Source organism: Lepidothrix coronata, unplaced genomic scaffold (genome assembly GCF_001604755.1).
Source record: "Lepidothrix coronata isolate B3197 unplaced genomic scaffold, Lepidothrix_coronata-1.0 Scaffold44, whole genome shotgun sequence".
NCBI classification, from domain to species: Eukaryota; Metazoa; Chordata; class Aves; order Passeriformes; family Pipridae; genus Lepidothrix; species Lepidothrix coronata.
In genome coordinates this window covers 3,589,094-3,604,304 of record NW_016690224.1, presented here as the reverse complement: position 1 = coordinate 3,604,304, position 15,211 = coordinate 3,589,094, and the positions used below count along the sequence as shown (strand labels likewise).

At 39.4% G+C, this 15,211-nt stretch overlaps 1 protein-coding gene across 2 annotated transcripts in view; it reads left to right on the top strand.

The window, feature by feature from the left end:
* The window catches only part of PI4KA (phosphatidylinositol 4-kinase alpha), a 58,968-nt gene that overhangs the window by 3,476 nt on the left and 40,281 nt on the right, over window positions 1-15,211 (top strand). Inside the window, exons 3-18 of one of the 2 annotated variants that reach the window (XM_017814219.1) lie at window positions 178-271; window positions 933-1,021; window positions 1,466-1,538; window positions 1,865-2,124; window positions 2,819-2,885; window positions 4,827-4,975; window positions 5,533-5,598; window positions 6,600-6,696; window positions 7,095-7,286; window positions 8,030-8,130; window positions 8,851-8,980; window positions 9,713-9,845; window positions 10,474-10,569; window positions 11,273-11,456; window positions 12,184-12,287; window positions 13,205-13,373. In XM_017814219.1, the coding sequence (XP_017669708.1) occupies window positions 178-271; window positions 933-1,021; window positions 1,466-1,538; window positions 1,865-2,124; window positions 2,819-2,885; window positions 4,827-4,975; window positions 5,533-5,598; window positions 6,600-6,696; window positions 7,095-7,286; window positions 8,030-8,130; window positions 8,851-8,980; window positions 9,713-9,845; window positions 10,474-10,569; window positions 11,273-11,456; window positions 12,184-12,287; window positions 13,205-13,373 (2,004 nt within the window). The remainder of the gene's footprint in view (window positions 1-177; window positions 272-932; window positions 1,022-1,465; window positions 1,539-1,864; window positions 2,125-2,818; window positions 2,886-4,826; window positions 4,976-5,532; window positions 5,599-6,599; window positions 6,697-7,094; window positions 7,287-8,029; window positions 8,131-8,850; window positions 8,981-9,712; window positions 9,846-10,473; window positions 10,570-11,272; window positions 11,457-12,183; window positions 12,288-13,204; window positions 13,374-15,211) is intronic. The other variant, XM_017814220.1, reaches the window with a different exon arrangement.

Genomic DNA, 15,211 nt, shown 5'->3' with positions numbered 1-15,211 from the left:
TTACTTTTCGTTTGCCTGTGTTGAAATCAGTTTTGCAACATTCAAGAAGCCTGTGGAGTAATCATGAGAAGCGAGTTCTGTGTATGTCAATGGAGTCTTTCCATATATGTAAAACATATTGAGATGATGTGGTTCAGCTTTTCTTCTCCATTTAAAATAGAATATTTTCTCCTTTAGCACAAGGATAATGTGGTTCCGTACCTCCTCCGGCTTCTGAAGGGTCTTCCCAAAGTCCAGTGGATAGAAGAAAGCAATGCACGGAAAGGCAGAGGTGATGTTTGGGTTTTCTGATCTTTCTTTTGAAATGCCAGCCAGGAAATAGCAACAGCAAAGGTTATTCAGGCCATGGTACAAGGGGAGGTGCTGGGTTTTTAGCTCCTGGCTTGACAGCCTTTAGTACTCATTTTCTTTAAAAGCAAAGAGGAAGTTGAATAGCTCCCTGTTTTCCTCTTTGACCACTTCTCGATAGATTGAACTTTCAAAATAGTTCTGTGTTCAATATATTTTGTATTAAATTGGAGAAGACTGTGTAGTGGTTAGAGCAGGAGAGTGGAATCTGAGATCTTTACACTCCAGTTTTAGCTTTGATGCTTAGTTGCTATTTCAGCCACTTCATTTCTTGCTCCCTTAAAGTCTATTAGAATTAATATAAGAACACTTTTATATAGTATTATATAATTCAATTTTTTTAATTACTTGAAAACCTGGGAAAGTTTTTAATTATTATGATTTTTATTTCAATGTTTCAGGCTGAAATTATGATGGTTAGAGTGCTTTTAAATTTTGTGTGCAACACTGTATTTTTCTACAGTTTATCTCAGAACTGTGCGACACGGGAGTCGCACATATATCTTCTTGTTTTGATATAATTTGTTCTTTCTGTGTTGTTTCTCTCTAACAAGTGGCTGATTTTTCCATCTGTCACTTTGCAGGTTTGCTTCCAGTGGCAGAAAACTTCAGCTTCTGCTTGGTGACGTTGTTATCCGACGTTGCTTACAGGGACGCCTCTCTCAGAGAGCAGGTGGGGTTGGTTTGTGTGACCCAGTTCTCCTGACAAGTGTCTGGAGGAGAGAGCAGCAGCTGCTTCCTGCCCTGCAGAGGGGCTGATTGCTTTAGCATCTGTACTGGTGCATTAATTTGCTTGTGTTAATTGTCAAGCATATGGAAGATATTCATAAGTCTGCTGTTACTTTTGGGTGGCAGTTGCTGAGCCCAGTTAGGATTCCAGCTCTGGTGCTGGATCAGGACTGCTGCAGTTTCATTGTGCTGGTACACACAGCTCACTGCAGGCTTTACCAGAGCAACTCTGTGAGCTGAGTGAGGGCAATGTGCTCTTTCAGTCCCACAGTGTTAAAAAACTCTTTACATTAATATATGCAGGTTTCATTTGTTGTAGTGATCTGGTGTAAGATATGACACTTCTTTACCAAAAGATATTTTTGTATGTCTGTCTTGATGACTTCAGATTTTGGATGCGATCCTGCAAGTAATGCAGTTCCTGTTGGGAATGTGCCAGACACCACAAATGCATGATAAAGGTACTAATAAAATTGTTACTATCTTATAACTCCTGTCCTCTGAACTTCTCTTGAGTTTTCTGGTTGTCAGGATCACTCCTAAAAAGTGAGCAGCTTTTTCTTTCCACTTTTGTTTGCCCGTGTCTGTTGTGTTTGTTGCTGGCTGGTAAATACAGAAGCAGAACTGCATTAATTTGTGATACCTTCATGGTTTTTCCTCTACTTGCACAAGTCAGTCTTTGTAAAGCACTTTAGGCTGAAACAGTTTAGTGAAGTGGTAGCAAAACCGGGAAGAGGAAGTTCTAAGTTACTGTTAATGTGCTGTTACACATGTTTTTGTTTTCCAGAATATTTATGCAAGTATGCAGTGCCCTGCCTGATAGGGATTTCTCGAGCCTTTGGTCGCTACAGCAATTCAGAGGAGGCTCTCCTTTCAAAGCTTTTTCCTAAAATTCCCCCACATTCCCTGAGAGTTCCAGAAGAGCTTGAAGGAATTCGCCGACGATCCTTCAATGACTTCAGATCAATTCTTCCCAGTTCCCTGCTCACTGTTTGCCAGGAAGGAACACTAAAGAGAAAGGCTAGCAGTGTATCCAGCATCTCACAGGTTTGTATGGCTTGCTCTGTGCTGGAGTCAGGGCTGAGATTATTTCTTGAGCTGAGTGAAGACAGCATTAAGCCTGGATATGCAGAGAGTCCCTTCACACATTGTTTGACCAAACACAAAGATCTTTATTTTGGTTCCACAACTGAATTTCAAAATAACTTTGTAGTTTCTGAGTAACAGAACTGTCAGTGACAGTTAAACTAACAACTGTACTATAAGTCTTCACACGGAGCAATTGGCAAATCCTATTGCTTCTGTTATTCTCATTGAAAAGCATTGTACTGTATATCTGTAAATTTGGGAAGCTGGCGCTTAATGGCTAAAGTTTTCAGAAGTGCTGAGGGTACCAGGAGCTCTCACTGGTTCCACCAGGAGCTGTGGATGTTCATTGTCTTGGGGAAAAAATGCATTCAGATGCTGTTTTTGAAACCACAGATTGTTATTAGTGTAGTTTCATACAGTACAGGAGTCATTGTTCTGATCTCTTCCTTTTAGTCGAAAGCACTGAACTAGCATTTTTTAACTTCCTATTTTTGACTGGAATTGAGCTGATAGGCCCAGGAATATCTAGTTCCTGTTAGTTTTGCTTGAAGCAGTGTTTCATTATAAAGTGTGCAAACCATTCCCTGAAAGATCTATCGATGTCTTATAAATATTTGTTTACAATAAATACGGCTTTTGTGCGATGTTTCAGGTTAGTCCTGAACGTGGAATTCCCCCTCCCAGCTCTCCTGGAGGAACTGCAATTCAATACTTTGAAGGTAAATTATTTTGCAAAAGAACAAGGGTTTTTTTGCAATTTATAGAAAATTGAAACCCAAAACCTTTTGACCCCTTTCTCTGCTCTCCAGAATTCTTACAGTAATTCTATGGCATGTGCCTGCTAGGATTGTGAAAAAAAATTGTGGTTTAAAGACAGTAGGAAGTACTTATTAAACACCAGTAGTTTCCAGGCTCAGTTGTTTCTGGAGGGTTTTGAGACATGATTCCCTTACTGCCAGGCAGTGCCTGGTACTGAAGAGCTTAATTCAACTAGGCCAAAAATATTTTGGGAGATTAGGCTGAGTAACTTTGAGGAATAAGTGTTAATATTGTGCTTCACTGGGCAACTGAATTGTTGGATTAGGGTCTGGAATTTTGAAGCCTTTGTGGCACATTGTATAAATCCAAAACAATGGCTCCATTTGAAGTAAGCCTGATGTGGGTCATTGTGTAAGACCCAGTAGAGTGTTCACTAATGTGTACTAATTCCTGTGTCACAAAAGGCAGAAACAGGAACAAGTTTTATGAATTAACACATAAACCCTTAACCCCTGAGTTTCAGTAGAGCTGCAGCTGTGAGTTCTAAGTCAAACAGTTCTAAGTAAAAGCAAATTCAGTCTCTCCTGAATCAAGTAGAGGACTGGCTCTGCATCTGAGGTGCTTTGGTGCTTCTGGTTTTGTCTTGCCCTTCGAGGTTTTTAACAGTTTGGACTTCATCTGTTTCTGGGCCATTCTCCTCCCTCAAGCCCTGGTTTAAATTAATTTCTTCCACATTGCTTTAGTTTTTCCTTCACATAGGTATCTCTAGAGGCATCTGATTTCCTCATTCATATGAGATTGCAAGATAATTCAAGTATCATTCTTAAATTGCCAAGTAGACCTTCTGTCTACCCTGCTGAACCAACCTATTCTTCTTCAATCTTATGGTCTTTGTGGTTTGAGTTAAACAAAGCAAACAAACAGAAAAAAAGCTGCAGGTTAGAGAGAGGCTATAGTGGTAGAACAAAAATAATCTTAATTAAACCTATAGGTGAATAGTGGACAACTTTGTACAAAGTTAGGAATCATTTTCATTGTCTCTCTAGCAGTGTTATGGTTATTCTAATTAGGATTTTATTTTCAGTACTAACTTTTACCAGATATTTCAGCTACAGGCAGCCCTTGTATTATTTCTGATGATGTAGTTTGTGATAGTCTTGCTTTCTGAAGAAGATGAGCAGTGACCTTGGTTTTATTCTGGCCAAGGCTAATGGTTTAGAAAAGAAATGACTGAAGACTTTTTTCTTGTTGTCAATAAATGATCTTGCTTGAAAGGCTGTTAATCACAAGAACATGACTCCAGCACAGCCACCTGAGCACTTCAGAAAGGCAGAGATATAATTTCTCAAGTGGAAACAGAGCTGAGAGCAGTTTGCTGAGCAAGTTGTTTGTTTAGTAGAGTACTTGAATCCGAAAAATAATTTGATTCTTTTTGCTTTCAAATTGCAGCAGTGACTTGGTGTCTATTCTAAGATCAAAGCTGTTCTTTGTGTTCATTTGACCTAATATAGGGGGAAACCTTACAAGACAGTTTTGACTTAACCTTTTCTTTGCATTTCTGTGCTTTTGAATTAAAGGACACTTACAGATGTTTTCAGGTAAATGCATCTCAGTAGCATGGGAAGGCTTCTCATCAGAAGTGTCTCTGAAAACAAGTCATTTTGAAATAAATTCTTCCATTGTGGTGGTAAACTTCTAGTGAACAAATGTGTTTTTTCCTCATAGTTTTGTGTCTTGATTCACCACTAGATGAGCTGAAATGCACCTCTGAATAACTTGCAAGTTAAAGACTGTACCTGTCCTGGAAATAACTCTTTAGTAGTGACCAAATGTTACCATTAAACAAAGTTAATATCCTTTCCCTCCTCAGACTTGTATTTCCGTTATTTATTTCTGATCAGGTTCATACCTTCCTGATGGGAGTGCACTGGATCCTGATTATTACTTCTCTACAATCAGCTCCAGCTTTTCAGTGTCTCCTCTCTTCAATGGTATTAACAATAAGGAGTTTAACATCCCACTGGAGATGCTCCGACAGCTGCTGAACATGGTACGTGGTGGGTCCCCGTGACGGCTCAGTGAGGTTGCATTCCAGGTATCTGTGCTAGAAACAGATGCAGGGTAAGTTTAAGCTTTTAGAGTTGGAAATAAAATGACAGCCTTTGTCTCTCTCAAGCTTTGTGTAATGTTATTTTTATGGCATTTCGTGTCATGCTTCAGTAGCATTCCTAAAAACTCTCATATAAACTGTGAAGAATTTGGAAAATCAGATAAGTTTATGTCAGCTGCTTCCTGCTTGAGTCTTGCAGAGCCCTTGGTTTGAGGTAACTTACATAGCTGGTTTTTGCTCTGAGAATGAGACCCTTTTCTAGAAGGGTTTAGATGCTGGGAATTCATGCAAGTGGCTGTTTGCAGCCTGCAGCCCTGGCTGCTTCCTGCACCAGCTATTTTGGAACAGCACAGAGAGGCTCAAAGATTCCTGTTGCAGCCTTAATTTCATCTGACACTTTGCAGTGAAGTGACTTGTGCTCTCTGCAGGGACAAAATTGTATTCTCTAGAGTCACCAACAGGAAACATTCTTTTTTGGTTTAATTTTGTCTCTGTAGGTAAAACAGATCGTTGGGGATTCTCTTCTGAAGACCTTGGATGCAGTTATAGCTGAAGTTGCAGAGGTATGCTTTTAAATTCCTTTTTGAATTACCTGAATGCTTCTTTGGTTTTTTTGCCATAAATCTTGGAAAATTAGTCTTTTACCTGTGTAAGGTATGCCTTCTCTTTGCAAAATTATACTAATTTCCTTTTGGAACAGTTTGTTCACTGGTTTAAATCTGGCTTTGGACAGTGTAAAAATGGAGGAAGGAGTGAAGGAGTAATGTTTTTCACTGACATAGGAGGAAATAGTTATTCTTTTTACTTTAGTTCTCTTGTCCTGCTAAATTACAGCATTGGTTGCCCAAAACTGGTTTACTGTAGACTGAGATCTTTATTTTGGATTGCAGTAACATTGTCTTTTTTTCACGTAGATAAAATGTGTTGTTTTCTTTTTCTAGCTTGGAAATCACTGCTGCTCTTTTAGGTGGCATTCCTAACAAGTTTATAAGTGTTACAGTTTGCAGGCCTTTACTTGCAGAGGTGCCCTGCTTGGTTCTCTGGGTCCTTGTTCTCCCCTTCTCTGGGCACAGTTCTGTCCCAGCCTCCACCACATTTTCTGGAGTTCACCACACCCCCTCAGGGCAGGAGGCTGTGTTGGAAGGGCTGTGTGCTCAGCTGTGTGCAGAGATGACTTTGCTGTGCTCTCCAGCCTTCAAGAACTGCCATATTTGAACTGTAGGCCTAAGTGGGGACAACTTCACCTTCTCTCTTTTTTGTCTCATGAAATGAGAGGTTTAAATCCCCCTCTTTTATAAGCCTGTTTTCTACACTGTTGGAGAGAACAGATGTGTGCTCTTCAAATCAAAAGAGTGACTGAATCTTATTTAATGCCCAGAATGGCTGTACTTTTTCTTTTGTTAAAAGTAAAGGGGGGAAAGTCACGAGGTTACCTCATGTACCTGTTTTGTGTGCTTGTTTACATTGTGGAGGAAAGATTGTGTGAGTGCAATGAGGTTTATTTATCCATGTAATGGAAAATACTTCATTTTGAATCTAGGAGGTTGCTTCTTTTCTCTTTCAGATGGGTGCTAGTACAGATCTCTACTACAAAGCATTCAGTGACCCCCTTTATCTTGCTCAGTTTAAAATGCTGAGAGACACATTATACTATATGAAAGGTATAGTATTTATACTGGTTTTTTTTTTAATTTATCCTTCATTATGTTTAAGATCCCAGCCATTGTCTGCTTTGTACTGAGTGCTGGAACACTGGAGGTTTGCATTTCCTGGGAACTCTGCATATGGTATTGAATTTGTATTTGACATGTTTCCATATAAAAAAGGTGCTATGGAAATAGAAAAAAATATTTGGAGCACCATTAAAAAAGCTTAGTAGATGGCATTTGGATTATCTGCTCACTGATGGACTTTGCTATGAAATTTACCTTTTAGACGGGACATAAATTTGATTAAATCATTAAATTTATAATGCAGCAATGAATTGTACATGTGCTGTTATTCCAACACACTCGCTTCCATCCTTCCAGTACAACGTTGTTTCCTTTTCTCTCTTTAGACCTTCCCAACTCGTTTGTGAAGGAAGTGCATGATTTTGTGCTGGAGCAGTTCAACAGCAGCCAGGCAGAACTGCAGAAGATCCTCCACGACGTGGATCGGCTGCACAACGAGCTGAGCCCTCTGAAGCTGCGCTGCCAGGCCAACGCTGCCTGTGTGGATCTCATGGTGTGGGCTGTGAAAGATGAGCAAAGTAAAAAATGCAGTGTCTTGTCTGTTGTGTTCCAAGTTGTAGGAATACTTATAGAGGGAGATGGTACTTGGAAAAATATAAAATGAAGGGAATACTTTTTGCTGTTAGAATAGAAGAGTAAAACCTCCACCAAAGGATTGTAAGATTAATTGGCTGGATAGTTCAACATCTCATAGAAATGGAAACAGAAACTTTCTATTGGCTTATCTAGAGGAGATGGTGTAATTGCTGAATTATATGCAGCTACTTATTTTCTAGTTTCTGTTTTATTATTGCTTTTAATGTCTTAAATATTTCTCAGTGATTCTTTTAAAGGAAATGTTTTTTCTTCAATGCTAGCAGGACTGGGAAGCTCTTTCTCATTTTCCCTCTATTTTCTTTCTTGCTGTATAAATCCTATCCATCCCCTGAAAGTGAAGGATTTTTTTCCTTTGGACTTTGTAATACTTGATTTCTGTCCAGTGTGAACTACACTCAAAATCATCTTTAAGTACTGTCATTCTTCCAGTCACAGTGTTTGACAGAGCTTTTTGGTACAGATACTGTTTGTTACAAATACAGATACTGTTTCCAAAACTGTTTTTGCAGAAGCAGCACTCAATCTTTTCGAGGAATTGTAGTATAAGGAGAGTGAAGCTTATAAATTCTCTGAAGTATTTCAGAAATTCCAGTAAGCATTGGGTGGTGTGTGGCTAATAACAAATCTGGTGAGATAAATTTCTCTGTTGGATTTTTCATTTAAGGTGCTGAAAACCTGTGCATCAAGTTATCAGAGAAGCTGCAGTCAAAGACCTCGAGCAAAGTCATCATTGCTCACTTGCCACTGCTAATTTGCTGTTTGCAGGTCTGCCTTTACAGTGTTTGACATTACTGAAGCAGTGAGTGAGAGTTTGGGGAGTTTTACAGGTTGCTAGAACACTTTTTGTCTGCTATTTGTATTTCCATCAGTGTGTTCTACATTTGGATTTTAGAGGTCTGGTGTGGAAACTAGGAACTGCTTTTAGAATTTTCTTAGCTCAACTACTTCTCAAAGAATAATATTCATGAGGGGTTTTTTAACAAGTATTGAATTTCTGAAATATTTAGTTTCTTAGCCCATTATATAAACACTTAAAATACTGGGACTGGCAGGTCACTGAGGTTTTAGACTAAGACTTGGTTGTTCTAATTTTTATGTCTTCTCATTGGACACTTATTCATAGTCTTACAAATAATGGTGTTTTCCCCCACATAGTAAATTATCAGGATTCTTTAAGTATTGGAACTTGCCCAGTAACTTTTTTTTTTGAGAGTGTAGTTCATTTCACATAATTCCTGTGAAAACACTCAGGAAGAGAGCAGCAAGGCTTGACTGGCCTCTGACACACTCTAAAATAACCTAAAAGAGATAGAGGCTTCAAATGTCTAAATCTTCCATTAAAACTTGAATCCCTCAGAACTTTGTAGAGTTTGGTTTTTTGGGGGTTTTTTGTATTGAGCTGAAGCTGCAAGCTTACAGTTGAGATAAAAATTGTGCTGCTTTATTGTAAAGCTATGTTTTGTTGGTTTTATTTTTCCTTTTTAGGGTCTAGGTCGTTTGTGTGAGAGGTTCCCTGTTGTGGTTCATTCTGTCAATCCATCTTTGAGAGACTTTCTTGTGATACCTTCCCCAGTGCTTGTGAAACTCTACAAATATCACAGCCAGTATCACACAGGTAAAGGAAAAAAGGCCGTGCTCCAAAGTGATTGTTTTCCAACTTTTTGATGCTTTTAGATATTTTGTGGTGATGCAGCTGTAGATGGAAATGGAGATGGATTTCTGCTTTTTTTTTTTTGGAGGTGGAGAGGAGGAATGCAAATAACAATCTGGTAGAAGTGTATTTAGGGGCAAACAGCATAGGTAGAGCTACATTTATCCCAGCAGCAATATTGCTCTGTCTCTTGTGCTGAAACCAAACACTTCTGAGTGAGATGCTGCAGCTGGAGCCAATGCATAATTATTCTCATAGGGAAAAAAATCACAAGACCAAATTGGAACCTCCCTTGTTTCAATTTGTGGCTGTTGTGTCTCATTCTCCTACAAAGCCTGCTTCTGTCTGCTCAGTAACCTACTTTGTAATTTGGGAGGGAGCCACTGGGTCTGTCCAAAGCTGAACAAGGTCACGTTCCTCAGACTCCCCACACACGTCCTGTGCTCCAGCCACGTGATCACCGTGGCACTTGGCAGGTTTTTATTGTTGTTTTCAAATGTTAATATCAAGTTATGATTTCCAAAACAAAAATGTTCAATTTGAATTGCTAATGCAGGAGCAGTATCCTGATGCTAAAGCAGAGCAGGTAAATTAGTAACTGACTAAATTTAGGAATAATTACTTAGGAGTAGCTAAATGCAGTAATGTCTTGCAAGGCCAACAAATGGTGTTGATTTCCACACTCCCTGTTCTCAGTAGGTGGCAATGACATCAAGATCAGCGTCACCAACGAGCACTCAGAGTCCACTCTGAATGTGATGCCTGGCAAGAAAAGTCAACCATCCATGTACGAGCAGCTGCGTGACATTGCCATAGACAACATCTGCAGGTGAGAGAGCCTGGCACCTGCTGGGGCACAGGTTTCCCTGGCAGAAAAGTATTGAAAAATTACAGAAAATTACAGCTCTGTGCTGCTGTAAAGTCTTTGTGACTTAGTGTGACTTCATTTTCCTTCAGACATCTCTTAGTTTCTTCTGTCCCCTAATTGTAAAATAATAATTCAGTCTTACTGTTCTTTCCACGTCTGTAATTCAGGCTAGTCACCATTTTGGTATTCAGCAGGGTTTTTGTTTTCTGCTTAGATTATCACATTGAGCCTCCTGTAACAGAAGGATTGTTACACACTCATGTGGGCAGTGTAGGGATTATTCTTCCCTTTTAGACTTTCCCTTTAGCTACAGAGGGCTGGAGGCAAAACAAATAGTTGATAACTAGAGACAAGGAATTAAAGTTTCAAAGCACTGGACTCTGAATTTACCTTATTGCATATTCCCATCATTATTGTTGCTGGAGAAAGCACAGGTAGAAACTCTGCTAATTATTTAAAATACATCTACAGGATTCTCGGGCAATCAGTTCAGTATAAGCTTTCTTCCCTTATACCTGGCATGCATTTACAGTAGTAAAACCTGATCTGTTTAACTGATGCATTATATTTTCTGTCCATTCTTACTCAGGTGTTTGAAAGCTGGCTTGACTATCGATTCCGTGATTGTGGAGGCCTTTCTTGCCAGTCTGTCCAACCGTCTGTACATCTCTCAGGAGAGTGATAAGTAAGTTGTCATCATCAAACCAAGTTCTCCTTCATTCAATGGACCTGAAGCTTATTCTAAGATAAAAGTACTGGCAGCATTATTTTAGAGTTAAGTGTCTCAGATCAATGAGCTTTTATGTGGGGTCAAGATCATCCCATGCCAAGTCCCTGTTTTCATACTGAGAGAGATGGATCCATTTTTACCTGATTGAATCAGCAAATCTTTGGTGAATATTAGCCAATTTTGAGTCCTCAGTTGAATGATACTCTCTCTCTGCTGTATCCTTTAAGCTTCAGCTGTCTTTTTTGGCTAGATACACCTTGTCATTTGTGGCATTCCTTCACTTTTAAGAGACCCACAAACCAAGAAACCTCCAAGGAGATATTCCACAGTAGCTGGTCTGACTGTCAGGTTGTAATATCTTGCCCAGCATTTTTACCTCTTTTCACAGTTGTTTCTAGATCAATTTGTTCATGGATTAGCGTGGATTTCTTCAACAGTGAGTTTGAGAGGTTGTAATTTTTTGTTTTGAAAACCAACTTGTGCAGCAACATTAATGTATTGGTATATATAGAGTGGCAGTATTAAAGCTGTTAGTGATGTTTAAATTTAGTGTACGAACTGTTTCTTACAAGAAATGTAACCATGCTCAGAGGTCTTTTAACTGTCAAACAGTTACATGTATCATGTTGGGGTTTTTTGTTTGGTTTTTTTGTTGCAGGGAAGCTCATTTGATTCCTGACCACACAATTCGTGCTCTGGGGCACATTGCAGTGGCACTGAGGGACACCCCAAAAATGATGGAACCCATCCTGCAGATCTTACAGCAGAAGTTTTGCCAGCCACCTTCTCATCTTGATGTTCTCATCATTGATCAGCTTGGCTGCTTGGTCATCACTGGAAATGTAAGGAGAGAACTGGCCAAGACTCTGCCAGTTCATGATCCCTTTCCTTTAGTTAAAAGGAAATATATTTTAGAAACTGCATTTGCAAAAGTTACTTAAGGTTTTTCTTTTCTTCACCACAGGTAGGCACCTGTACAGTTTTTATGACATCAGAAAAGCTATAATGTGTAAAATGCTGTTCCTATAAAGAAGATGAGTCCTCATAGAAAATAATACAAGCTTTTTTAAAAAAAAGCAGACCATAAAAACTAAATTCAATGTTTTCAAAAGTTACTATGAAGTCTTTATACTTAACCTATGTCCCAAATAGGTGCACAGTATCTTTATTCATATAAGTAATTAAGTTTCAAAGTCTTGTAAGTCCATACATCTAAAAGTATAGAAGATTGTCTTCTTCAGTCATACAAAGATTAACTGACATTTTCCAAATGTTATTTGTGCCTCTGAACAAGCAATTAATTGCCAGGACACAGAAGCCTGAAACAAAGTTTTCCATCAGGAAGGCAGAGTTAAAGAACTTGCTCAACTTTTACAAGAGTTATTAATTAAAAACATTCACGAATGCACTTGCAGCGTTTGCTGTATGGAAGCTGAACCCATTGCTCAGACTGTGGCCACACACCTGTCTGAAGAACTTGGTAACACTTAGAGTATTTTACAGGGTTGTTCTTTAGAGAGGTTGTGTTCGATAAGCTTTACTTAGTGCTTTGGGTTTGTTTTTTTGCAGCAATACATTTACCAGGAGGTGTGGAATCTATTTCAGCAAATCAGTGTTAAAGCAAGCTCGGTTGTTTACTCTGCCACAAAGGACTATAAGGATCATGGATACAGGTAACACTCAGCTGTGTCCCTTAAATGTATAAACACCATCTCAAATATCCTTTGTGCTCCATCAGGCATTTTAACTTTTTCCAATTTTATGACAGGGTTGTAAATAATATTGTTCTTTCTTCTTTGATGTTAAAAAGAAATACATTGATTAAACATAGTAGCCCTTCCTAATGTAGAGATTCCTGAAAATGCTTTTCACTACAGGTAGTATTGATTACTTTGTCCTCTGTAAGGAGTCAATGCTTGTAACTGATAAATGACATTGATGACTTATGTTATCTGTAAGTACAGTAATTAATCTCTTAGCCTAGAAAAGCTAAGAGTGCTCTGTCTTGTTACTGTGGTCCCAGTACTTGTCAGGGATTAAATGCAAACCATTAACAATTTAATTCTTTGCATGTAAATTATGCATTGTTGTCGCTGCTACAATTTAAGATTATCATTGACTCTGTTGGGAGTCTGAATATCTTTGAAAGCAGTATATGAGTACCTGAGAGGATTGTTCCTGTCAGTGTATTTTAACAGGCTGCCTGAGCCAATGCAGTCTCAGCTTTAACAACTGATACAGGTTCTGATTCTTCAGCTCAAGAGCTTTCCCAAACCAGAAACACAGCCCTTGGCTGCTTTTTGTCTGCTACAGGAAAGTACTTTCCTTTTGGCCATGGTGGCATCATTAATGAAATGTCCTCCAGAGGCACAGCTGACAGAGTTTTTCACTTAAGTACCGGTTCTGTTTCAATTATCAATAAAGTGCTGTGCTGTCCATAAAAACATAAAACAACCCCCTGAAAAAAACCTGAGTGAAAAAAATGTCAGCAGCCTTATGACAAGAGTTACTGTGAGTAACTCACTGCTAAGAAAGCAGTGAGAATATTAAACAAAGGGATTGCTTGTTCATAACTCTCCTTTCTCCTCAGGCACTGCTCCTTGGCCGTCATCAACGCCCTGGCCAACATCGCTGCCAACATCCAGGGAGAACACCTTGTGGATGAGCTGCTGATGAACTTGCTGGAGCTGTTTGTTCAGCTTGGGCTGGAAGGAAAGAGGGCCAGTGAGAGAGCAAGTGAAAAAGGACCAGCACTGAAGGTCAGGAATGCACTGGTTTTTAGTTGTGCGCAGCTGTGCATTTATGGGGATGGCACCACTGAACACACTGCTGGGTGGTTGGTAACCAAACCCACACCCTCACAGGAGAAACCCACGCTCTGCTGAGCCTGAGGGTGTGTTCTGGTCATGGAGTGCAGGTCTGGAATGCTTTCCAGACACCTGACTGATCCATGTGTGGTATCCCAGATAAAGCAGGGGACAGCTACCGTTCAGCTGAGGGTGGGTGAACTGGAGTGTCAGAGGCAGAGCTGCCAAAAGAAATATGGAATGCTGAGCACTGTACATCTCTTACAAGGCCATGAGTGTCTTTAGATGGGACAGAATTCTACTTCTGGTGTTAGTGTGATAGGATCATAGGAAAACTGGGGTTGGAAGGAACCTCAGGAAGTTATCTGGGCAAACCTGCAGCCTGAAGCAGTCGATTTGTCATCCTCATCCATCCGGAATTGCCCTTAGAAGTGGGTGCATCTTGATTTATTTTTTTTCCCCCAACATCCAAGTTTATGCAGACTCTGTCTAGGCTTATAATGAAAATAGTGCAGTGAAGTCAAAATTACAGATTTAATAGAAATCTCTGATTTTTAGAGGTGCTTTATTTAGAGAACAGGTTTATTCAGAAAGCTTGCCTAAGACAGATGAGGCATGAGACTTGTCTCTTAGATAATCTGTGTGGTAGGAACACTTGCAGAAGAGTATATTTGAGTGGTTTTGCTTTAAAGTAGAGTTCTGTTTATATGCAGTTTTCAATTGGGATTTGTAAAATTAACACATGCTGGCCTTGAACAGGGCATGAGAAGGTTTAGAAGAGGAATGTCTTTAAATGCTAACTGAATTTCTGCAGGAGCAGTTTATGTGCAGTTACTTTATTCACTCAGAATTCTCTGCTCTTTTGTCAAGACTTTTTTGCTGCTTCCTACTCAAAAAATCAGAACCTTCCTCCAGTTATGTTCCTTCTTAGTGTTGTTGTTATGTTTTAATAATTCAAATGTGTGCATGGTGGAGAGTTAAGGGTGTCTCAGAGATGCAGTTTGAGAGCTGTTCCTTCCTTTTTAGGGCAGAGAGGTAACACTTCCTTTTGAAATAGCCATGTTTTCCTAGCAGTGATGGGAACAATATGTTTTTTTTCTTTTCAGCCTTTTTCCCCCTCCCTTGTGCATGCTGCATTTAAATAGTATTAAATTCTTTATGGATGGTAAATCCCTCTGACATGAGTCTGTTTGCCTTGAAGACAGACTGCATTTAATCAGGGATGCCAACCCTTCTCTTAAAAGGGAACTAGGACATGTCTAGAATCTACTTTTCATGAAGTCTAGGGTAGAAAATTCCTCTCCACGGGTTTCATGGATTCTTTTAAACCACAGATGACTGAGCTGAAATTGCAAAAAACATACTGTAAACATTGCTCTAAAAATGACAGTTATAAATTAGTTTCCATTCTCCTCCTTTCTGGGATATTTTCCCACTGTTTTTCAGTTTTGGAATTACTATGGGAGGCAAACTGCTGCACCAACTTAAAGCTGCCAGCAACTGGAGAAATGTGTGCTGGACTGAGCTAGGAGGCAGTGTTTCTTTAGTTGAGGGTACTGACAGCAGTTCTCACTACAGAACACTCTTCTCAGTGCAGAGTAAAACTTACCAAAGGCATTCTGGAACCTGGGATACTTCATTTTCAGGAAGAGATGAAGTTGGTAAAGCACTGCACGTGCTGTGCTCCCCAACCAAAGCAATTTTTATTTCAGTAGTTTGCCTGTGTCTCTGCTTCTCAGCATACTTAAGTTTGCTCCATAATTGTTAAAATGCTCCAGTGACTTATTTGT